At 44.1% G+C, this 25530-nt stretch overlaps 1 protein-coding gene and 1 non-coding gene across 4 annotated transcripts in view; both read right to left on the bottom strand.

The window, feature by feature from the left end:
• Positions 1-8971: 8971 nt before the first annotated feature.
• On the bottom strand, positions 8972-9078 carry LOC132653898 (U6 spliceosomal RNA). Its single transcript, XR_009591722.1, has one exon. It is a non-coding gene; the product is annotated as a U6 spliceosomal RNA (small nuclear RNA).
• A 4195-nt stretch (positions 9079-13273) lies between these two features.
• Sbno1 (strawberry notch homolog 1) overlaps positions 13274-25530 on the bottom strand; it is a 60255-nt gene continuing 47998 nt past the window's right edge. For all 3 annotated transcript variants that reach the window (XM_060382348.1, XM_021644193.2, XM_021644194.2), the window contains exons 27-32: positions 25363-25457; positions 25191-25283; positions 23683-23820; positions 23032-23108; positions 20872-21065; positions 13274-19297 (exon numbers count right to left, since the gene is read on the bottom strand). In XM_060382348.1, coding sequence (XP_060238331.1) covers positions 19155-19297; positions 20872-21065; positions 23032-23108; positions 23683-23820; positions 25191-25283; positions 25363-25457 — 740 coding nt within the window. In that variant the 3' untranslated portion in view covers positions 13274-19154. The remainder of the gene's footprint in view (positions 19298-20871; positions 21066-23031; positions 23109-23682; positions 23821-25190; positions 25284-25362; positions 25458-25530) is intronic.

Raw genomic sequence — 25530 nt, 5'->3', positions numbered from 1 at the left:
GACCTCAACCCCGCTCCACCAGCACCCTGCCATCAACCTAAGGCTTGGTCTGACAAACGCTTGTGGGTGACATTTTTATCCTATGAAGAACTGAATGCTACCCATTCTACAATGGCTGATAAAAATATAAAGCGAGCCACATAAATAATTTTAAATCCTTTACTAGGCAATTTTTGAAAGCAGAACGTGGCATAAAATTAATTCTAGTAATACATTTAAAGCAACTGGATCTAAAACAGGACAATTTCAATTCATAATGAATGAATACACAGATATTCTTCAGTAAGATCCCTGGCTTAAAAAAAAAAAAAAATACAGGTCTGTGCTGGCCTAGAACTCACAAAGATCCACCAGCCTTTGCTTCCAGAGTGCTAGCATTAAAGGCATGTGCCACAATGCCTAGCTGCTTTGTTTCTGGGTTTGTTTTGTTGTTGTTATGTTGCCTGAGCTAGTCTTAAATTTCTCCGCTCTGATGGTCCTCCTGTTTTGAACTCCCAAGTAGTTGAAACAGCCAGCATGGACTGGAGTACCGAATATAGCTTACCTGGGTTGTTGTTGTTTGGCTTATGTTCGCCGGGAACTTGAGGCAATCCTCCTGCTTCAACCGCCCTGCTCAGATTCCTACTCTCACGCCCGTCATTCACATACACAAAGATTTTTAAATGGTTTGCCTTTGGTGGTGTGGATTGAACCCAGAGCTTCACACATGCCTAACCTCTGCTCCTACACTGAACTACACCACCCAACCTCAAGTTTTGCCCTTTGTTTCCTTGTTTTCATTCTGAGACATGGTGTAGTGTATCCCAGGATGACCTGAAGCTCACTTGTAGAACTGAAAATGACCCTGAACATCGGGATCCTCCTGCATACATCCGAGTGCTGGGATTACAGATGTGTCCCAGCACGTGGTCCTGGGAATGGAACCCGGGCATCACCCATGTCAGACAAGCACTCTCCTGAGCCATCCTTAGGCCCATAAGTTTTCTGAGTGTACATGATGTATGCATCTGCTTACACGCGCATGTCTGTGCACGTACCTAGAGAGACCGTCGGGGTACAGTGGCAGTCTTGCTTTATCACTGCACAGCTTATTCCTTAAAGGAGTCTCTGACTCAGCTCACCTTTTAGCCATATAGCCGCCGAGTTCCTGGGATCAACCTGTTTCTGCTCCCAGGTGCTGGAGAGCCAAGACATACCTAGCTTTTACCTGGTGGTGGAAATTCAAACTCAGGCCCTTATGAGAACCCTTATCCACAGAACGTTCCCCCAAACTACTTGTCTAAAAAAAATAATTTCTTAAAAATTTGTTCATCAGCAGGGCGTGGTGCTGCATGTCTATAATCCCAGCACTCAAGGAGGCAGAGAAAGGCAGATCTTTGTGAGTTCGAGGCCAGCCTGGTCTATAAAGTGAGTCCAGGACAGCCAGGGCTACATAGAGAAACCTGTGTTTCTTTTGAAAAATGGAAAACAGGGGCTGGAGAAATAGCTCAGTGGTTAAGAGCGCTCTCTGATCTTCCAGAGGACCCAAGTTCAATTCCCAGCACCCACATGGCAGCTCACAACTGTCTGTAATTCCAGTTCCAGAAGATCTGGCACCATCATATAGACAAGCAGGCTGAACACCAATGCACATAAAAAATAAATAAATAAGAAAAATGGAAAACATAAATTTATTTATCATATTTCATGTGTGTGGGAGGTTGCCTGCATATATGTCTGTCTACCACGGTACCAGAGGAAGTGAAAAGGGGAGTGTCAGAGCCCCAGGGACTGGAGTCACAGATGGTTTGAGCCACCATATGGGCCCGAAAACCAAACTCAGGGCCTCTGCAAGAGCAGCCAGTGCTGTACCCACCCAGCAACCTCTTCAGCTCTTGATGGGTTTTAAGTGTTTATAAATTCAGTTAATTTTTTCCTTTAATGACTTATACTTCTGGTTTATCAAGCCAAAATCTCAAAGAATTCTGTCCTTCTTTTAAAGGCCTCAAGGTTGTAACCTTACATTTCTGTCATTGGTCTATGTTTCACTCTTTTTCACAGTCTGATATAAGGGGAATTTGAATTTATTTTTTGTTTGCTCATATCACTGCTCCAGTAGCATTTGTTTGAAAAAAAAAAAATACTTTCTTTAATCACAGCACTAGGGAGACAGAGACTATTGGAGCTCTGTGAATTAGAGGCCACCCTGCTTTACAGAATGAATTCCAGGACAGCCAGGGCCACACAGAGAAACCCTGTCTCAAAACAGACAAACAGGGGCTGGAGAGACGGCGCAGGGGTTAAGAGCACTGATTGTCCTTCCAGGTGGACCTGGGTTCAATTCCCAGCACCAACATGGCAGCTCACTGCCTGTAACTCCAAGAGCTGACACCCTCCCACAGCAGGCAAAACACCAATACGCATAAAAAAATAAATTAATTAAAAAAAAGAAATTTAAAAAATATCAGACAAACAGAAAAACATATTATGTATATTACATATATCCCCATGTATGAGGTTTTCTCCATCCCTGTTCTATGTGTTTGTCACTTTGCACCCCTCTCCTCCAGTTTCTGTAACTTTACTTTACAATCTGAAATCAGCAAGCGTGAGCCTGGGGCTGGAGAGAGGGCAGAGGGGTGAAGGCACCAGGCTCCTTGCAGAGGACCTGAGTGTGGGTCCCAGCACCTACATCACCCAGCTCACAGCTCTTTTAGCTCTGGTCTCTCCTCTAGCCTCCAAAGGCAGCTGCATACACACAGCGCACATACAAACTGACAGATACACACACATCACAGAAAAAAAACATTTGGGGGTTTTGTTTACTTTTAATGTTATGTGCGTTGGTAGGTGTTTTGCCTGCATGTGTGTCTGTGTGAGGGTGTCAGATCCCCTGGAACTGGAGTTAATCATTGCTTCAAGTTGCCATATGAGAGCTGGGGATTGAACCCAGGGCCTCTGGAAGAACAGCCATATACCCCAACCTCTGAGCCATCTCTCCAGGCCTGTATCATATTTGTTGTGAGAAAAGGTCTCACAATGTATCCCTGTCTGGCCCAAAGTTTGCTGTGTAGACAACCAGACTGGCCTCAGCCATTCTCAGTCAATAAACATAATTTAAAATAATAATTTAAAATAAAAATAATTTTTTAAAAAAATGGTGGCACTTGCCTTTAATCCCAGCACTCAGAGAGGCAGAGGCAGATGGATCTCCATGAGTTTGAGGCCAGCCTGGTCTATAAAAAGCAAGCCCAGGACAACCAAGGCTACATAGAGAAACCCTGTCAAAAAAATAAAAAAGAAGCTCTAGGACAACATAGAATGAAAGACCCTGTCTCAAAACACACACACACACAAGGATGTGTTGGAGGGGTAGTCCTTCCACCATCCAAGGCTTTTTGTTTTCTAAGGCAGAGTCTCCTGGAGGCTACTCTGGTCTCCACCTCACTCTGTAGCTGAACACAAGCAGGCTGGTGCTCCTGCCCATAACCCGCAAATACTGGAGGTACAGGGAAATGCCGGCACACCCAAGTCATGAGGAGCCAAGCCGGGGGGCCCCTGCATCCTAGGCCAGAACTCTATCCTATGAGCCATACCCCACCCCAGGCTTGTTCTACACTACTTCCTGTGTTGCCTTGTGAGTTTTAGGACCTTGTTCCACGCTGGGTCTAGGAAAGGTAGTAAACTCGATCTTCTGAGCGACGCCTCCAGGTCTGCTGTGGTTCCGCCCCCTCATTTTTTCTATCTTTTTGTTGTTGTTTTGGTTTGATTGTTGGGTTTTGGTATGTTTTTATTTTTCAAGACAGGGTTTCTCTGTGTAGCCTTGGCTGTCCTCGACTTGCTTTGTAGACCAAGCTGACCTCCAACTCAGAGACGCAGAGATCCACCTGCCTCTGCCTCCTGAGTGCTGGGATTAAAGGTGTGTACCACCACCACCCAGCCTCTTCAGCCTTTTTTTTTTTTTCCAGACAGGGTTTCTCTATATAGCCTTGGTATTGGCATAAGAGGGCAGGAGCATGAGGAAGCTGGAGCTGGAGTTACAGGTAGTTGAGTGCTGCCTTCTGAACCCTAGTCCTTCGCAAGAGCAGTGACCTTAACCACTGAGGCGTTGCTCTAACCCCTGGAATTGTCTTATTTTATGTTTGAATTTCTTTGCTTTTTTAAAGATTTGTTATGTACACAGTGTGTTTGCACGTACACCTGCGCGCCAGCAGAGGGCACCAGATTTTTATTTTAGATGGCTGTGAGCCGCCATGTGGTTGCTGGGAATTGAACTCAGGACCTCTGGAAGAGCAGCCAGTGCTCTTACCCTCTGAGCCATCTCTCCAGCCCTTTATGTTTAAATTTCTAAGAAATGTATCATCATGTGTGTGGGCAGCAGCACAGGTACAGAGGGCAGAGGGCAGAGGGCAGAGGGCAGAGGGCAGAGGGCAGTGTCATAGAACTGGTTCTCTCCCTGGTTCCAGTACTGAACCAAAAAGATAGATAATGGTAATTAGGTGAGAGTTAATTAGTCTTCATAAGAACTCACTCCACCCTTGTAAGCCATCTTGCCTGTCCTGCACTATTAATTTCTGGTGCATAGAAATACAACCAGTAATTAAAAAAAAAAAAATCCAACCAGTTTTCATGTGCTGATCTTACATGCTTCAACTTTCCCGAACCAACTTATTAGCTCTAATAGCATATAGGTAGACTCTTTGGGATATCCTATGTATAAGATTATGTCCTGTGAGAATAGGTTTTGTTGATGTTTTTTTTTTTTTTTTTGAACAGGCTTTCTCTGTGCATCAAGCCTTGACTGCTCTGGACTTGCTTTTAGACCAGGCTGGTCTTAAACTCACAAAGATTCATCTGCTTCTGCCTCCCAAGTGCAGAGTCACCAATCCTGGCTTAGTTTTTACTTTTTTAAAGTGAGAACATACATCTGTACGCCACAGCATACCTGTTTTGTTTGTTGTTGTTGTTTTGCTGTGTAGCCTTGGCTGTCCCGGACTTGCTTTATAGACCAACCTGCCCTGGAACTCACAGATCCGGTTGCCTCTGCTTCCCTGTGTGTTGGTGTTCTGGCATCTGTGGATTCTTACCTTCCACCTATTTAAAAAATTTCATTCATTCATTCATTCATTCATTCATTCATTCATTCGTTTGTTTTTTGAGACAGGGTTTCTCTGTGTAGCCCTGGCTGTCCTAGACTCGCTTTGTAGATCAGGCTGGTGTCCAACTCATAGAGATCCACCTGCCTCCGCCTCCTGAGTGCTGGGATTAAAGGCGTGTGCCACCAAGCCCAGCCCCAAAAATTATTCTTATGTGTGTATCTGTGTGGGGTTAGGGAAAATATGTGCATAGATGAAGGTACTTCTAGAGGCCAGGAAAGGGCAACAGATCACCTGGAACTTAAGTGACAGGCATCTGTGAGCCCTTGACTTGGGTGCTTGAAATAAAACTCAGGTCCTCTGGAATAGCTCAAAGTAACCTTAACCACAAGCTACTTTCACAGCTCTCTGCCTTTTCTGTATTTATTGATGGCGTGTGAGCATGGGTGCCACAGTACTCATGCGGAGGCCCATGAGGTTAGGATCAGTTCTCCTTTCTCTGCCTCCGAGTCTAGGACGGCTAGAACTACAAACTGGAGCTACCACAAATTTTCGTCCAGGTTCTGGAAACTGGACTCAAGTTGTTAGCCTAGTCTGCATGGCCAGTGCCTTTGCCAGCTAGCTATTTTGGTGGTCCTTAGTTCTTTTGGGAAATATTACCATTAGTTTATAAAATAGGCTTTTCTGTGGGATACCCATACACGCTGGGCTCAGAGCACAACATATCCCATAATCAGCTCGCATGTGCTCCCAGACCAGGCGTGAGCGGGACACCTGTGTGGGGACACTAGTTCCCTCCTTTTTTTTTTTTTTTTTATTTTTAAAATCACTTGCGCCTGTCTGTGTGGGAGTGTTGTTGATGTAAATGTAAAATATGATTATCGTGGCTATTATTTAACCTGCTATCACAAATAATAAGACACAGAAACCTGTTATATTTCATAATTGCCTTATTTGGCTTGGGCCAAGCAAATATTTCACTTTCTCAATATCCTCACCATCCATCTCCCAGACCTCATCCAATGCCATCCGCCTTAATCCTTCCTATTTGGATTACCTTCCATCCATAATCCCGTGGTACTTGCTTGTGGGTTTTTTTTTTTTTTATTTCTATATTTCTTTATTACAATTTATTTACTTTGCTTATGTTTCTTACCTCAGCCTTTTCACACCATTATTGGAGTCCTTCTTCTCACTCATGGTTTTCTCCACACTCAGCCACTGTGGTATCCTCCTTCCTTCCTGTGATTCCTCGTGCATCAGACCAGCCTCCAACAGACTGTGTATGAGGTGAATGCAGACAGATGCCCATGCCCACAGAGGCCAGAGGCATCAGATCCCCTGACACTGGAGTTACAGGTCGTTTGCGACCTGAGTTGGTTACTGGGAATCGAACTTGGGTCCTCTGGAAGAGCAAAACACGCCTTTAACTGCTGAGTGGTCTGCCTAGTCCCTCGTTCCCTCCTTCCTTGTTACAAGGCTTCCATTTCAGATGTGCCTACACCTGAATGAAAGGACAGTATCAGGACTATCCTATCGTTAGTACTGCCTTGGTAACTAGTATTTTCCTACAGCTTTGGAACTCGGACTCAGGGGTTGGCAGGATATGCATTTCATTCAGGCTTCTGGGGAGAACCTCTGCTTCCTTCAACTTCTGGTTGCTCACAGATGTTCTTGGCTTATGAACGTGCCACTGATTTCAACTTTGGCCTTTTTCCCTCTTCCTATACGATCATTTGCCACTGAATTTGAGGCCATCCTAACCCAGGAAGATGCCATAATCAGATCCCTAATTACACTATGAAGTTCTGGCTTCTTCAAGTAAGGTGACAATGACAGAGGCTGGGGGTTCCTTCTCTAGTACAACAAATGAGGAGTTGTGAGTCGCAGCGGTGGTAGTGGTGGCACACACCTCTAACCACAGCACTCAGGAGGCAGAAGCATTCTGTGAGCTCCGGCCTGGTCTACAGGGTTAGTTCTAGGCCAGTTACATAGAGAGCACCAGATCTCATTATAGATGGTTGTGAGATAGATGTGGTTGCTGGGAATTGAATTCATGACCTCTGGAAGAGCAAGCAGCGTTCTTAACCTCTAAGCCATCTCTCCAGCCCACATAGTGCTTATGTAGTGTGACCCTGTGTTGGGGGAGAGGGGGCTCTGGATCTGTAAAAGCCCTCTTTAGGGTGGTTCTTCTGAGCTTGCTGCTACCCTCCAGAAAGCAGGGAGGTTGTTTGGTTTTCCTTTTTTTTTTTTTCAATGCAGTTTATTCAGGAACATTGAACAATCCTCAAACCCCGGGGAAAGCCAGCCCACAGCTTAAATAGCCTCTGGGTAGCCAACCCAGGCGTGCCACGGGGGCAATGCAGATAGGTCCACATACATGGAAGCAAGCCAGATCCTCAGCCTTAGCCAAATGTGGAATTGTTAATGACAGAGAGCACTCACCATTGGGAAGGTGGAAGGCGGAAACCAGCTCCATCTTTAAGGCATAGCATTCCGCAGCTCTCTACAGTTCCCCCTTTTTGTTTTAGACGCATCAGGCAAGAGTAGAGGTCTGATCTCTGATATTAGAAATAAATTGGGACTTTGTACAGATGTTCATTTAGGTGTCATCCACCCAAAGAGCATCAGACCCGTCCGATACCTTTTTCTCAGAGGCGGGACCTGGGGCATCAACCCGCATGCAATCAGACATGCTCTCCTTTGGGTCCAAAGCGGCTGACCCTGAGTGCAGTGCTTAGCCTCGCATCCTGAGCGTATCATTTTAGCTTTTTATGGTATCCAACCATGCTTGGGGAGAATGTCCTGCTTCAATGGCTGTAAAGGCCTGAATGATCATGGCTGCATCACACTGTTGTGAGACTCTAATCTTGCATATATACCACAGGCAAACCAAGGAGACCAACACCAGAAGGCCTGCTAACACTCCCATGCCCGCCCATTCCTTCAGATGATTCATGGCTGCAGCAATCCATGTTGATAATCCTGTGGCTAGTCCTGCGTCCACTCCGGTAGAATTTACTGTGACAATGACCACTCTCAGCTGCTCCATCGTAGTATCGAATTCTCCAGTCCAATTACCTAAAATATAGCTCGACAATTGTTTAGACAGATTTGCAGCACAGGAAAAATTCTCATGTTGTATGCTAGTGACACAAAGTCCAGCATACTTTCATTGACAGCCAGGTTGAGCGATTTGCCATAGGGTATCAATTTGCTCCTGCAAGAGGTCAATCCTCTGATTGAACACCATCAAGCTTCCTTTTAGTTGAGCATTAATTCCTTTATGTACAACTAAGGCATGAGCTACATTGGCTAACTGATTATTCAGGGTCTGAGCAGTCTGCCCAGTATGACTCATGGCTGATGCCCTGGTGGTAGCTCCAACAGCCGTCAATGAGATGGTAGTAACAATGGTGGCTGTAGTTCCAAGATCCCTTTTCTGTCTGAAGAGAGTCATAGCGTGAGGGGCATCAATGGGCACAGGCACCCAGTGAGGCATGCGAGTAACCAGGGCATACCTAAATTTACTAGCATTCCAGCATTGGGCAAAAAAGCAAGTATCATTACCACAATTACTTGGCTCTATCTGGCTAATAATAAAAATGGGGGATATAGACAAACAGGTGTGGGCTTATAGGAAATATTATGAGAAGCCTTAACCCCTCGTTGGAACATCCTGCGTCAGTTCTAGAACTAGCAGTGGTGGTGTCTGAGGTCTGAGTAGGTTCAGGAGACCATTGCCCCCAGGGGCGAGACGCGCTCCATGCCAATTGACTAACTCCATGTTTTCCTCCAATTTTGAAAGTCATTTAAGGTTCTTAAATTATTTTTTTCCCTTTTTTCTTAAATTTTTCATCAATAACACATTATTCATTCTGCATCCCCCCATAAGAAAAAATATGGAACGCTTCACGAATTTGCGTGTCATCCTTGCGCAGGGGCCATGCTAATCTTCTCTGTATCGTTCCAATTTTAGTATATGTGCTGCCGAAGTGAGCACTGGTTTTCCTTTTTAACTTAGACAGTTACTACGTAGTCCTAGCTGACCTGGAACTCACTATACAGACCAGACTGGCCTTCAACTCAGATTAGGGGAGGTAGGTGCCACTAAGCCCAAATGATGGGTTCGTATTTATTCATTGTGTGTATGTGAGGGGTTGCCTTGCAGGAGTCAGCTCCAGAAATGAACCCAGATTCTCGGGTTTGGTGGCAAGCTCCTGCACCCAGTGAGACATTGATGCCCTTGAAGGATGGAGTCATTTCTTAAGGTTGTCAAGGCTTAACCACAAGATGGTGGTGGCGGCAGCAGTGCACACCTTTAATCACTTCACTCTGGAGGCAGAGGCAGGTGGATCTCTAAATTTAAGGCCAGCCTGGTCTACAGAGTGGGTTCCAGGACAGCCAGAGCTACAGAGAGACCCTTTTTTGAAAAACCAACCAAACCAAGTTATTTTACAGTGTGGAGGCTAGAGAGAGAGAGAGAGAAAAAAAAAAGGCTCTCAGGAGGCTCAGGCTGCTGCTTGCACTCCGGGGCCTGCCTCGCCTCTTCCAGCACCCAGGTGTGCCTCCACGCCATAATGAATTGGATATTCTTCCCTGGGGAAGGTTATTTCTCCCACTCTTCGTGTTCCTTAGTTACCAGCAGTTCTTATATAGAGTTGAGGCCTCATGAGCTCCTAAGGATCCAAACCAGACATACTCAGCTGCTCCACCCCTTTTCCTTCAATGACAACTTCAACCTTGGAACTGGAGAGACGGTCAGTGATTAAAAGTATGTCCTGCTCTTCCAGAAGACCTAAGTTGAGTTCCCAGCACCCAGCTCACAAAGCTTGAGATCTGTAGTTCCAGATCCAGGGGACCAACCGAACGCCCTGACCTCGGTGGGTACTACACTTACATGCGCTTAGACACCTATTGATATGTTATTCAAGGTTAAAAACAAAACTAAGTTTCCTTTGAATAAAACAACACAGAAATGCCTTCCTATTGTTTGGAACCATTCTTAGCACAAGCCAACAGTCAGCTCCATGGGGCCGGACAGCACAGGGTTAAAAAAGTGGGCTCATGGGAGAAAGGGGTAACTGAAGGTGTACCAGGTAGGGCCTACTTCAAGGTCTCTGGATCACCAGGCAGAGCACATCCCCAAAGGTGACTGCAGACTGGCCTCTCCCTCTTCTTAAGGATTTTTTTTTTAAAGATTTTACTTATTTTACACATGAGTGCTCTATCTCTGTGGATAACTACATGCCAGAAGAGGGCAAGAGATCCCAGTATAGACGTGAGCCGCCATGTGGTTGCTGGGAATCCAACTCAGGACCTATGGAAGCATAGACAGCGCTCTTAACCATAGAACCATCTCTCCAGCCCTGGCTTACAGACTTATTTGTGATTAAGTATATGATGTCTGTCTGGGTGTACGTGCACATCAGTACAGCTTCTGAGAGGTCAGAGGCATTTGATGCCCAGAAACCAGAGTTGAAAAGCAGTTGTGAACCACCAGATGTGGGTACTGGGAACACAATTCGGGACCTCTGAAAGAGTAGCCATTCTGGGGCCAACAGTGGGCTCTTGTCTTAACCCAGAGAGTACTCACCATCCAGAGTGGGCAGCTTTCAGAGAACTGAACTCTAAAAATAAGTATTTTGCACATTTCTTTTAGCTTTTCTCTCCATAAAGGCCTCCACAGATGGCTTCTTTACATCATGCTCTCAAATGACTAGCTGATAAATATTCATACTTATGGAAATTGTATTGTACATATTCCAACCCTAAGCAGTGTAACATGTAACATGTTTTATTTTGTCTCTCAGGGGTGGTGCCCTTTGTTGAGGAGTCTTGCCCTCCTCAAATGCACACCCACAAGTGCTTGCAGACACACCACAAGCACACATTCTTGCTTCTTCATAGCTAATTTGTCCTGGGCAGTGGTTCATGAGCAAGGGTGATCTTGTCCCGCAGAGGACATCTGGCAGTGTCTATAGATACTCTGGCTTCACAACTGGGGCTGCAGAAGTGTGTCCCTCCTGGGATATGGCAAGTACAGGCCAGGCATGCTGCTCAACATTGTACAATCCCCAGGTTGGCCACTATCACTAAAAATCACCAGAGCCAGGGTACCCAGGGTGAGTCTGAAAGTGGATGTGGGGACATAGAAAACGCTGGTCAAAAAACAAGGTCAAAGTAAATAAGCTGAAGAAAACTCACAGAGGGAGCAAGTTCTACATGGAGACTGGGCTAGTGTGTTTTAACTCAAGTTCAGCTACTACCAGTACAGATCTTTTTGGTGGAGCTAGGGGCTGAAGACAGGCCCTCAAATTCGCTAAGCAAGCACTCTACACAGGTTGTTTTCTCTGTGTAGCTCTGCCTGTCCTTGACATTGAAAGAGAGGGCTTCTTATGTAGACCAGGCTAACTTTGAATTTACTATGTAGCCTGGGCTGAACTCCAACTATAGATCCTCCTGGCTTTGGCCTCCTACGTGCTGGGACTCACACCATTTTATTAGTATTTGAAAAACCCCCACACAAGCAAGCTGTCAATCTCTGCAGCTGCTTAGAAGAGGGCATCGGGGAATCAGTAGAACTCCTGTCATTTACCCAAATGTGGGGTGGGTAGCTTTTGATAAACAGTGACACTCAAATTACTAGTGAAGCACAGGAGAGAGAGAGAGAGAGAGAGAGAGAGAGAGAGAAAGAGAGAGAGAGAGAGAGAGAGAGGGAGGGAGAGAGAATGGAACAGTTTGCTTTCCCAAGCAAAGCACGAAACCGGGCTGAGAGGCAGAAATCCTGGGACAGCTATTCCTCCTACCTTTTTGGCATGAATTAAGGTAACAAGTCTATTAGCCACATTTGAAAAATAATTTCTTAGTCAGGTGGTGGTAGCACACACCTTTAATCCCAGCATTCAGGAGGCAGAGGCAGGCAGATCTCTGTGAGTTTGAGACCAGCCTGGTCCACAAAAAAATAAAATAAATTATATTAATTTATTGATTGGCCATGTACATAGAATAGCCCATACATGAAGACCAGAGGGCAATATTTTGAATACTTCTGGCATACGGCTTTACTAAGAGCAGACAGGGTCTTACTAGTAGGCCTTAGTGGCTTGGAACTAGCTATGCAGAACAGGCTGGCCTAAAAGTCACTGAGCTCTGCCTGCTTCTGGGGAAGGTATGGGCAACCAAGGCAGCCTCTTAAGTTACCTTGGAAACAACTCCCACACAGATCTTCTCAACTACACACACATAAATACATGCAAAATGTAAAACAATCTTAAATCAAACTTTCCTTCCTGTCTTCAAACTGATAGTATTATTTAGTCAAGTTTTGAGTGAAAATTTTAATATTCCTTTTACCTTGTTCAGTTAATGCTGTGGTACGTGACAGATGAAGTTCCTCTTGGCTCTAAGTTTCTTCTCCTTTTGCCCTTGCCAGAGGTAGTGAATGGTGGAACTCATTCCTGACCTCCGCACATCTGACTGAAGTGCACTGAACCTTGTAGGTCTCTGACCTCTGTGCCTGCCTCATCTGTAAGCTGAGGTGCTGCTTATCCTTCATAGGGATGCTATGTGAGCGGGGTATGGTGGCTCATTCCTGTAATCCAGCAGTCAGACCATCTGTGAGTTCAGGGCCAGCCTGGTCTACAAGTCAAGACAGCCAAGGCTACACAGAGAACCCCTTTCTCAAACAGACAAACAAAAATATGCTGAGATGGCTAACATACAGATACACACACATGCATAGAGCACAAGGGACCCATGGGCCACATGAGAACAGGCACTCTCATTCCTGTGGTGCATCCTCTGGCCATTCCCAATTCCCTGGCTGCTATCCCACCTGTGCCTTTGTAGCCAATGTCAAGACACTGCCCAGATCAGCAGAATTAAGTAATGCTGGCACATAGGCACATCAACATTTTTACATCCATTTTGCTTTTTTTATTTTTATTTTTGGTCTACTACATATTCTGAGGTCAAAAGACAACCTGCGAGAACCACCCCCTACAATATAGCGTTTTCATGAACAGACTAGGCAAGTATTCTTTTACCAGGCTACAGCAACCCGGCCCTCTAGAACCCATTTTAGACAAAGTGCAAACGTAAAAACTTCAACCTTGCCAAGGGACCATAGCCTTTAAGGTGAGCAAGGTTAATGACACACCAGGTGTTCCAAATCCAGACCACAACACAATGAAAACTGTATTTAATTCTTTAATTTTATTTAAGAATTTTACAAAAACAGAAACAAAATCCAAACAAAAATGAAAAAACAAACCACAACAAAAACCTAAATACAGAGTACTTTCTGTGTGAGGATCAAGCGTTTCTACTTGAGGGCACATGAATCCTGCTCAGTGAAGCTGACACACTTGTATTGCATGAGACTGAACTTGAAAGTTACATATCAATATGATGGCAGCACTCAGTTCTGGACACTCGGGAGCAGGTTCCCAGGAGAGGCTGAAGGCAGCAATGTGGCATCATGGGAACAGTGTGTACCCTTCGTTCAGAAGGACAATTCTGTGCAGAGCAGCAATACAAAAGGGAACTGAAGAAAACAGAAACCACCCTAGAGTTCACATGTGACTTTGTTTCAAAAGGTCTTTGGACTCCTTCAGATGTCTCCAGATGCACCGTGTCAGATCAAGAAGGAAGACCGGCGCCTACGTAGAAAATACCCTTTGCGCAAGGAGGTAGAACCTGGCACAAGTTTTATTGCAGAGACACAGTGCACCTCTCCCACCCATCACAGTTGATGATAGGAGTGGTTAGTGAAGAGCACTAAGAGTAGTTTGCAAATTCAGCAAAACTATGAACAGGGTGATTTCGTTAGTGGTGAGGCTGTATTTGTGCTACGTTAGAAAACAAACAAACAAACAAACAAAACAGAACAAAAACCAAGCAAACAAGCTCCCTCAGTCCCACAAATCAGAGCCAGGAGTGGCTCAAGCTTCTTTAGCCTCTTCAGTGCCACAGCCACTGCAACAGCATCGAGGTCCTCTGCATCTACCTGCATGGGCTCATAAGGCCCCCAGTGGGATCTGGATTAGAGGCCACAATCAGAAAGGCCAGACTAAACCTCCCCACAAGACCAGCATGCTGACTCGGCCCTGAGGAAGCCTGAAGTGCAAAGAACAAAAGTAGCCTCTACCTCCTCTAGCTCTGCACTCTAAATGGGTGTATCTCACGGTTAACTGCCCTGTTGCTGCCCTGCCACATCCCTGCAGGTGGCTGCTGCACAGGTCAATTATATCTCAGGCACCAGAGGAAGGGAGATGGAGTGAGGAGGGAATTTCTGCTGGAGCAATCCATCTGTGACAGACCCTCATTCATAACAACTAAGTTCCAAAGACTCGGCCAAATGTAGACAACTTTCAAAGTGTCATCAAGTCTATCAAAGCTAAATGCTCACTGAAATCTTTCCTGAGAATTACAGGGACATTGTTTGAGTGTGCCTGTAAATAAACCCCAGTCCTGTGCTCCAGGCGAGGGTCAGCACCATCTCCACTGCCCTGCTGGGCTGTCAGCCCCAACACCAATCCCCCAGAGCTCAGCAGCCCTGCCTGCAGCTCATCCAACCAAGAGTGAGACACCAGCACTGAACCTGCCTAGTGTGCTGAAGGTTGTGCTAACTACAAATTCCAAAGTAGGACTGTTGTCATCCAATGAACAACTGTTCCCTAAGGTCACCTGTTGTATTCCTTGCTTATCTCCTGCCTGCTAGAAATATTTGACCAATTGTATAAAAAACAATTACCGATGCTTGTTGTAAAGTCAATCTCTGATCATCACCTATGGGGTCAAAGAAATCCAACTTCTTATACACAGGGAGCATGCAGCCAGGCCACAAGGCACTGTCTACATGCAAGGCAGACAGTAGGAGCAGGTCTCAACTGAAGAAGGCTAAGTGAGTTCAGGCTCCTGAGGAGCTGCATCTTGGCTGACTGAAGACGAAGATGTTAGAGGAGCTTAAGAGAAGTCTAGGGAGGCATTTGCTTTACTTTCTTTCCTTTTCTCAACTATTAAAGCATCAGGCTCACTACAGCTTCCAGAGGACAAAGCTGAACATAACCAGTCACATGGTGACAGGATCAGGAGTGTCGCTCAGGTACATCCCAATCCCAAGACAGCACAGCAAGGTGTGCTGGAGATGTGGGCAACAAGACTCCTCCTCCTGAGGCAAAGGTGAACTCTTACATACAAAACTACTGACTCAGGTAAGCAGTGGAAAAAAAAGTATACTAAGACGCCCCATGTGAGAGTCCAGAAGAGAATAAATAGAAGGGAAAGGATGAGAACAAGTGAATGGGGCCCCAATTTACAAGATTTACACTTGAAATGTAGAACTTAATACTTCTTTACACACTCCTATGTACATATGTAAGTACAGCATAGAATAGAGGGTGGGCACTCAGAACAAACTGCCACCTAGTTGCATCTCCATGTTCCTTTTACTTACAGGACTCATTTGATTTAGATGGCTAGCCTCGTGAGGGATTTTCTTGCAAATGGTTTTTGGCTGTTCAGCTACAGCCATGACATGGAATGCTTGTTATTTCAGCACTAGAGTGCAAAGCACCTGTGTGGTGTGTGTGTGTATTCACCAGAGTCACCCACACAGAAAGGACCCTTAGCAAGCATACCATCACAAAAGTTCCTTTTCCCATGGGGATGCCTCAACTAACTAAAAATTTAGTATGTGGACCCTGGCCCAACAGCAGCTTTTCTGGAACATTATTCCTAGGAAGTGCCAGAGCCCACAAAGGTCCACATTCCTGGGTAGTGTCTCACAGGACGAGAACCTCTCCACTGGCTCTCAAAAGCAAGCCAGAGTGGCCCTCATGCTAATATGGGAAGTAGATGACAGGATGAGAAGGCTCACATGACAAAACTATAACCGGTGTGTCCTCATTCCCCTTCTCTGGTTTCTCAGAAGTTGTTTTAATAACACAGCAAAGAGACCGACCAGCAAATAAATGCCCCAGAGGCTACAGCCAAAACCATGGCTCTAAAATGTTTAATTTTTCTGGAGTTTGGTAATCTAGAACTTTTCTCTCCATAGACAAGAGCAAATTACAAGGTTTCTTGTTGCAACTCAAAAAGGTTTCTTAAGTGCAGAGTAAGAATAAATACACGTATGTACACACCTATAGCTACTACAGTGCTTTGGATACAAGTTCTTACTAATCTCTACACACAGAAAAAGAAGACACCGAAAGCACATACGCAATTTAGTAGCAAAAGGAGAAAACTGCTTAACCCGTCTAGCTTTTTGACTAACTCACATTTACAAAATAATTTTACTACTTTACTGACAGCACCACTGACAGTTTTCTGGCTGGACCACAGAGAGGATGAGCCTGCAGCACAGAACTTGCTAGGGGAGGGAAACGTGACCTCCCTAGCAAGCATCTGAGCAGCATGGGACCTATGAGTGATTTTCAGCACAATGGACTGTAAACTCTGAAAACACTGACGGGACCAACAATTGGGTCTGCTGCTCAGAGCTGTCTGTATTGCTCACATGGGAGAAAAGGCATCTCAAAGGCCAGCTGACTTATAGTGGGTAAAGTGAGGCCCTGGTGCAGACATGGCATTTAGACCCTGCAGAAACCTACTTTACCTGACAGTGGCTGAGAAGACTTGGATTTTGAAACAAGAAATCCTTGAATACTGGAGCTTTCCTGTAGGGGCAGAGTGCAGTTAGTACATTCTACCCTCCACAGGGGCTGGGCACCAATCCCAGGTGTCAAACACACCACAGGAGGCAAAGGTTAACCAGCTTCTGTTCTGCCACACTACTTGCCTTTTGAAGTCTGCTTTAAAAGGGCTTTTGGATGCCTAAAATCTGTGGTCTTTTCCTTATTGAACAACAGAAATGCAAAGAGGTGTTCTATGATGAAGAGAACACACACAGATTTTGCTCCAGGAACAAGTGTCACAGCCTCATGGACCTGGGTGAAGTGTGCAGTATGCACAGGCTAGAGAAATCCTGCAGGTGCTGCTTTGAAAGCACCATATAAACCAGGATGTGCCAAATCAGACATCCACACACACAACAAGGGGGCTGGCATCCACAGCCTAGGACACAGCATCTTTCTTATCCCCTGTGATTTGGTCTCACAGAGAAAGCAAGTTAAGTCAAGCAGCCCTTCTTCAGTCTTTAACCTTAACACGCCAAAGGAAGTGGAATGCTCCCCCAGTTCAAAAACTAAAAGCTCAGAGGTTCTGTAAAGGGGGACACAATTCTACTCTCAGTGGTCAGCCGGTTCTAGATCATGAAGGGGAACTACTGCTTGATGCTCATGAGATCACTGCCTGAGATATATGGAATGAGGATAACAGTTGCATCCACTGGGCAAAATGTGCCCAAGAACAGAAACCATTCTCCATTTGTTCTTTGAGGCACTAAGAATAAATAAATCCAAAGCAATATTACGAAAAACTTAGCCAAACAAACTGGAGAGAATAAGAGTCCCAAGCACTCCATCAGGTCTCTGTCCCTATACACACCTCACCCAATTTTTTGAGAAGATTAGAAAGTCACAAAGAGAACAATTCAACTTGAAAAACATTCAAAAGTACCATCATTTACCCCGTCCTTTAGATTGCCTCAGACTTCAGGAGGGTGCTCAGTCAGACTCTAAGGCTACCTGGAAGGCTAAGGCCACGCCAAGTTTTACAGAGCTCTGCTATCCTATGCCTGGAGTCCCCAGTGAGGGCCTAAACAAGAGTCCACTTCGTTAGTATAATAACTTTTTTTTATTCAACATCTACAAGATTTTGGTATCTTGTAGCTTTTAACCAGATTTATACAATCTCAATTTTTCAATAGTGCAACCTGTGCAAGCAAAAAAAAAAAAGGGTAGAAAAAATGGGGGAGAAGAGGTTGGGAGGAAAAAAAAAAAAAACACGACCAATTGTCCCCTCACTGTTTTTTTTTTTTATAAACATCTATTATAGGCGAAACAAAACTTACCCATGTTATAGATAAGTGTCTATTCACATTTGTACATTACCATTTTTAACAGCTGGAAATAATCTCTACAATGTCTTACAGCACATTAAACAATATTCAAGTTACTGAGTAACAACAACAACATACAGCAGAAGCCAAGTGTTTTCTCACTGTCTAGTTTACAACTCAAGTACGGTTTCCGGTTTGAATGACAAAGCAGATTCAGATAATGAAGTAAAAAAGAGTGTATGCAAGATGGAAGGCAATCATACTTCTTCCTAAAACTATATTGAAGTTGTGGAAAATGTAACTTATGAAAAAGGCTCATAGCCAGTTTTGCAGCACAAATTAGGAATACTATTAACACATAAAAAGAACTTTTAAAGAATTTTATCATAAAAAAATTATGTACTTACTACTTTGACAAGAAACTTGGGACAGGGAGGAGTGGGCAGGGCTGAGGGTAAGAAGCAACACCCGGGTATCAACACTAAATGCAACACCCAAAGCTGCACATCTCCAATGCTGCTCTCCATGTGACTTCTGTGGTAGTCTTGATTATACATGCTTTCAAAGACATGCACCATCAACAAAAGCTACAAAAGAACCTGAATGCATGGCACACAACCCTTCACTTCATGCTGTAGGAAACATTGTTTAGGTTGGAAAAGAAACCAATATATATATTCAGTATTTAGAGACTTGAAACACATGCATCCGGGGAACTCCCACAGTAATGACAAAGATGTACTGTGTTAACCCTGAGCACTGTAGAAAGGAAAAGTAAAGCCAGTTTGGGAAGTTCCAAGCATTTTTAACCAACTGTGGTCTTGTAGCATTTAACAAACTCACAGACAGACACATACACACACACATCCGCTCTGCTCACCCAAAGTAAAAGCACACTGCCAGCCACAAGGAAGCAAGAGGAAAGACTTGTGTCCCCTCTGCTCTGTTCGCTGTCAGTCTTGCTGCCTATTCCAGGTTTGTCCTTAACCCCCCAAATTAACTAGAGAGCACAACTGGAAAAAAAAAAATAGAATTCTTTGGAAACTGTCCCTGATTTTTATGCAAGTGGTATGCTCTCACAGCATTTAACACCGCGTGGAAGCCGCTGCTCTTTATGCGTTGCTCAAGTTGGCGATGCTCTGCGGGTGATGCTGCTGCCACAGCTGTTTTTGTTGGACTGCGAGCTGCTGAGACTGGTCTGAAGTTGACAGGAGATTTACAAGAGGAGACACGCAATTTGCCGGAATGATCAAACCTGTAATTAGCAGGAGAATCTATGAAGTACTATCATCCAGCAGAAACCACCGTACACCATACCTTCACAGAGGACTGCAAACCAACCTCTCCCCAGAAACCAGAGAGGCAGCCAGCATGGACTTAAGCTGTTCCTAGGAAGTTCCCAGACGCCTCAGCAAGCATGTGCACAGGCATGCACATGAGCACACGCACCCCATGTAACCCATCTCCTGATGAAGGAACCCAGTGTGCAGTGTAGGCATAAGGTTATTGTGTAATTCAAATGCTGATTTCTGTACCCCACATATCTGGTTACAATCCCTATTCTGAGAATCTCCTATCTCAATGTTGTGTAACACTGCTCCCCACTTGTCCCCTGATATGCCAATAAAGCAGTTTACATCTAATCAAGAGAATAGGCAAAAAGGAGTTAAAGGAGGAAGGAGGGGATTCAGCCACACAAGAGGTCCAGGTAACATCAGGAGAGAAGCTGGAGCAGCAAAAGCTACAAAGTCCAAGTATCTCTGAGATGTAAGCTGGGAGGAAAGCAGATTAGCAAAGAGAATTAAGAACAGAGTGATAACTGCTCAGTTATTATGTTGTGAAGCTTATTATTAAAAATATATATATAAGAGTCTCAATTATTTCTGAGATAGCTGGGTTAAGAGAGAAACTGAGAAACAAAAGCAGTTTTATGAAAATAACAGTGTAGAAAGTACTTTCCCACGTACACCATTTAGCTTCATAGACCTCTCAGACATCAGCCCCTCTGCGGCTCAATAAGGTGAAAAATGACTCAAAGACAGAGGGTGAAATGGACATCTTAAACAGCAGGAAAGGTAGAGATAGACACAAAGAATATGAGAGCAATTGGAGGCACAAGTCCCAGCTAAAGGAATTTCAGTTCTGTCCTGTGGCGGATCTGAACTCAATATAGCAACTAAATGCCCTTTTCTTTTTTTTAAAAGCTAGAAGCTGGAAACTCGTTTATATGAAATTTTTACAACCACAATTACCTGGGTTCAAATAAAGTTCACTAGTTGGCAAGCAGGCCTATCAATCTCCCGAATACATAGGAAGGTTGTCAGGAAGGAATAGTTTAACAACTAGCTCAATCGTAGGACATCTAGAGTTGACCACAGGGTGGTCTGAGCTAGCCTGCTGTTCTAATTCGGAAGGACTCTAAGCTCTCCTTTGTGCTGTGGCCTGAGACTGCACAGCCTCAGCCAGAGAGAGGAGTTAGGTCATCCACAGAGCAGCGAGCTGCAGTGGGTAAGAGGTAAAGAGGAGTTGAGAGCAGCACCAGAGACAATAGTAGGGCAACTACTGCCATCACCATGTCCATTGCAAGGCTAAGTATAACTGGCTATTATGGCACCTGCCTGTAATTCCAGGACCTGGAAGAGGTAGCCGGAGTTTGAAGCCAAAAACCAGGTTTAACTGCTCACAAGCTTGTAAAGTTAAAAGTCTGATCTATGCTCAAAACAGATGTGAAACAAATGTGCAACAAATCTCAGATGTCAGAATGAATAGTGGTAATAATGGGTAGGAGCGGATTCTTTCCCCACAACCAAAGGAAAAAATGAAGCTCACCTACAATCCGTTGTCCATCTTCTGTTCTTAGCCGCACTATCTGCATTTTCACATTTGTGCCACTGACAGAGGCCAGAACACCCTCCACTTTTGTCCAGACGCTCAGCACTGAGCCACATAACACATAGTATGTGCGGCATCGGAGACCTATCTCACATACCAATCCTAAGCTTGCTTTTTTGCAATTGCCACGCCTAAAAAAACATAGAAGAAAAAAAAGAATATGTACAGAAACATGCATACAATCATGTAAAATCTGCAAAGCCCAGCCATATTTCTTGATTTTTTTTCCTAGAAAATCCTTCAGGCTTCCTGGGCTATCCTTCCCAAAACTAGGGTGTCATATCACTGCTGCAAGTTCAGCTGTGCACTGGTACAGCCTACCTGCACATGGGGTTACTGATGCTACTATCTACAAACTTTTCGTACTTCAATACCTTGTTTCACGTGATAGTGCTTGCTGTGAAAACCACCCACCAGCTGATGCTGTATCACTGAATCACTAGTGTCTGCTTCAAGTCTAACTAGAAAGAAAGGCCCAATAACTAGAGCACACAAGCTACAGATTCAGAAACTCAGAAAAAAATGAGGTCATTGTACAGTCAAAACATTTCCCAATTCATTGACAAATGTATCTTGAGTCACCACCACAGCAACATAAATTTAATGTAAGAAACACAAAACAGGCGAGTGGAGGTGGGCATTACAGAACAGGCATTGGCTACCCAGTGACCTGAGCTTGATTCCAGAACCTACATAAGCTAGGTAAGAAGAGAACCAACTTAGCAGAGCTATCCTCTGAGCAACCCATGTGTGCCTCACATCAATATCATACAAGTGTCCTCATAAACATGCACACAGCACTTATGTCATTAAACCTTGAGAGTTTATGTATTTTTAGTGTCATGTCTATGGGTGTTATGATTGCACTGTGTCAGTGAACCACTGGCTACAGGTCTGTAGAAAGCAAGGGACCCACTAGAGCTAGTCTAAGTTAGAAGTAGCTGACTCACTTGACATGGGTGCTAGGAACTCGGGCTTCCTAGAGTAACAGAAGATATTCTTAACCACTGAACCATCTCTCCAGTCTCACACACCACTTCTCTGAGTAGTCCTGGTTGTCCTCACTCTGAAGACCAGGGTGGCCTGGAACTCAAGAAACCTCCCTGCCTCTGCTTCCTGGAATTAAAGATGTGGGCCATCATGGCCAGCTCTCAAGGCCCCTTTTTGTTTCTTTTCATTTGGTGGCTTTGAGGCAAGGTCTTGCACACTCTGGCCTCAAGTCTGAATTTTCCTCAGTGATGGAGTTATAATCATGAACCACCAGGCCGAAGGAATGAGTGTTTGTTTTTGTTTTCAAAAGCCAAAGAGAGGGCCGGAGAGATAGCTCAGAGGTTAAGAGCACTGACTGCTTTTCCCAAGGTCCTGAGTTCAATTCCCAGCCACCACATGGTTGCTCACAACCATCTATAATAAGATCTGGGGCCCACTTCTGGCATGAAGGTGAACATGCAGGCAGAACACTATACACATAATGAACAATTCTAAAAAAAAAAAAAGGGGGGGGGGTGAGAGAAGAATGAGAAAGATGTAAGTTCTAGCAGAGGGATAGCCTTAATAGGCTGTTAGGGTCTCAATGTAGCCCAGGCTGGACTCCACTCCTCCCTGTGTAGATGAGGATGATCTTCAACTTCCCAAGTATAGCATTACAGGCACTACTATCATGACATGTCTCTAAATATGATTCTGAAGAAGCGAACTGTGCTTACCAATAGTCAACTTGATTTACTCACAATCGCATTCTCAGAAATAATGAAAATGTGTTTATTCAGGCACTGAGGCTCAGGCCTACCATTCTTGAACTTGGAAGGCAGAGGCAAGAGGATCACAAGGATACATAGTGAGAATTAGCATCCCTTCCCCCAAAACATAGAAAAGAAAAAGGTGTCTTTAAATCTTGATTACACAAGTCAGATGGTGGTGGTACACGCCTTTAATCCCAGCACTCAGATGACAGAGGCAGGTGCATCTCCACATGGGAAGCCAGCCCTATCTACAAAGTGAGTCCAGGACAGCCAAGGCTACACAGAGAAACCCTGTCTCAAAATACAAAACATAAACCTCGATTATACTTAAGTGCAGCAACACAGAGGCACTAACCAGTATGCGTGAGTGCAGGTGTCTGCAGAGGAGTTATACTGATCCAGCCAGTGAACCAGGGCATCATCAGAAACTACCTGCAAAGACAAAATACAGCACACTATGACAACTGGACACCTGACCTAGACACTAACACAAGAGAAGAGACTGTCGTCGTCGTCGTCGTCATCATCATCATCATCTTCAGGGGGAAGCCTAGCCCTTGATGACAGCAGCATGGAAAAACCACCAAGGTAACTAAGGCTCCTCTTGGAATGAGCTTTGCAGACGGCTCGTTGAATATAGTTACTTCCAAATTAGAGTGCCCAGAAAGTTAAGGCAATACATTCTAGGAAGTACAGAAGTAATGTTGAGAAAAACAGACTATTTTCTGGAAATTTATAAGATAAAAACATGCAAGATACTCATGACAAATCAAAAGCTGGTTGAAAGAACTGTCCCTTACTAAACCACTGCACTGTGTTCTGGGCATTAAGGGTCACATGCCCATTTTGTTTGTCTCAATAGGCAGTAACACCAGAACTGTAACAGCCGTATATAAGATTTGCTATTGTTCAAAAATTATCATCCTTGAAACCAGAAACTTGGAAGACCTAGTTCCCTATCATGAAGTACGCACTGACACAGTCCAATGTACAAGTGAGAAAATACCTTCTTGTATTTCTTTTTCAGATCAGCATAAATTTCTAATTTGAGTTGTTTCCCAGTGTTTGGTCGGTAAATTAAAAATAGTTTCTTCTTAGGGTTTACTTCTTTAACTAAGATGGCAGTTTTTTTATTGTTTCTTATCTATTGAAAGAACAACAGAAAGAAAAGTAAGAATTTGAGCCTAAATAATTAAAAATATTCTATTATAACATCACAACAGCAAATTCACTAATGCAAAAGATACACCACCTAATCATCTAAATCAACATGTCCTGAGAGGCCACTTGGTTAACTCTGGATAAAGAAAGGGTCATAGCAGTCTTTTGCTTTTTTATTTTTGAGACCTCCTACCATGGCTGGAACTCACCATGTAGCCCATGTTAGCCCTGAACTTAGGGTATTTCTACTTCAACCTCCTATGTGAACTCCTATGCTTGTCTCCACAGATGTCTTCTTGTGTATGTGTATTTATTTAATTACTTTTCTCTCAAATTCATGGCCTCTATTTTTCCAAGTTGTTCTCACAGAATTTCTTAAAACATAAATACAGTCTGCACAATCCATAATACATTATTTGCATGTATTTGATTTCACAGTTGGCCACTGGCAGTGAGCCAGCTTCGATTAAGAATATATGTATAGGGGCTGGAGAGATGGCTCAGAGGTTAAGAGCATTGGCTATACATCCAAAGGTCCTGAATTCAACTCCCAGGAACCACATGGTGGCTCATAACCATTCATGAGATTTGGTGCCCTCTTCTGGCATGCAGGCGTACATGTAGGCAGAATACTGTATAAATAATAAATAAATAAAATAAAGACTATATGTATATAATGTACTCTAATTATAACCACCTCTATTCTCCCCTAACAACCTGCCACTCACCTAGCCAATGCAAAACATTCCCCTTCTCAATTTTATGCCTTGTTGTTTTTTTACCCAGAGTCCATACCCTAACGTATACAGTGTGGGCCTATCTACTGGCGTGTGGACAATCTATTAGTTGCCTCTTCCTCCCGCAACCATCAACTGAGAACAGCTTCTGGCCAGAGATACGAATTTTAAGCCCCTTCCCATCCACAGAATAAGTGTTAAGTGTTGACTGAAGACAGTTTTGCTTCTTCTGTTTCTTACACAAGGAATCACAGTAAACAAGTTGAAAATTTTTGTGAGGTTTTTTTTTTTTGAATTTTTTTCCCCTCTGTGCAGCCTGATATGGCAAGCACACTGATATAAATTAATAAAAAAATTTAGTGGTTAAGGTGAGCTAGGCATGATGGTGCACTGAGGAGGCTGATGCAGAGTGAGCACTGTGAATTCACGGCTAGTCTAAAACTGACAGAGTTTGCCAGCATAGTTACATAGGGAGAGCTCAAAAAAAAAAAAAAAAAAAAAGACAACAACAACAACAACAACAAAGGAAAAAGAAAGAAAACCAAAACCTCGAAGCTACAAAAATAAGCAAGAAAAGGCATTCTTGGTAACACTTTGGAGAAAATTCAATTCGTACTTGCAATGATAAGTAAAAGCCATCGTCTGGTCCTGTCAGCTCTGCCCAAATCTTGGTTGCTTCCTCCCAGGACATTCCCCTCTCCACGCTAATCTGTGAAAGACATGCAGAGATTTAAATGGAGCTCATGTGTGTGGATACCAGTACAGAATATGTACAAATCCAGACTTACTGTGTATAACTCTACATGGCCAGAGGTCGAGTATCCTGGAGTCAGAAACTTCTTAACATCACTCTTCCTCACCTTTTCATCTCCGGAACCCAAATCTTCAGAAAGAAACAGAAATATGTAAATGGAGAAAGACTCTGGACCAGGAGCACAGAGAGTACAAGTGTCCCC

The sequence above is a fragment of the Meriones unguiculatus genome, chromosome 4 (genome assembly GCF_030254825.1).
Source record: "Meriones unguiculatus strain TT.TT164.6M chromosome 4, Bangor_MerUng_6.1, whole genome shotgun sequence".
NCBI lineage: Eukaryota > Metazoa > Chordata > Mammalia > Rodentia > Muridae > Meriones > Meriones unguiculatus.
Note: the sequence above shows the minus strand (reverse complement) of the source record. Positions and strands in the feature narration are given on the sequence as shown.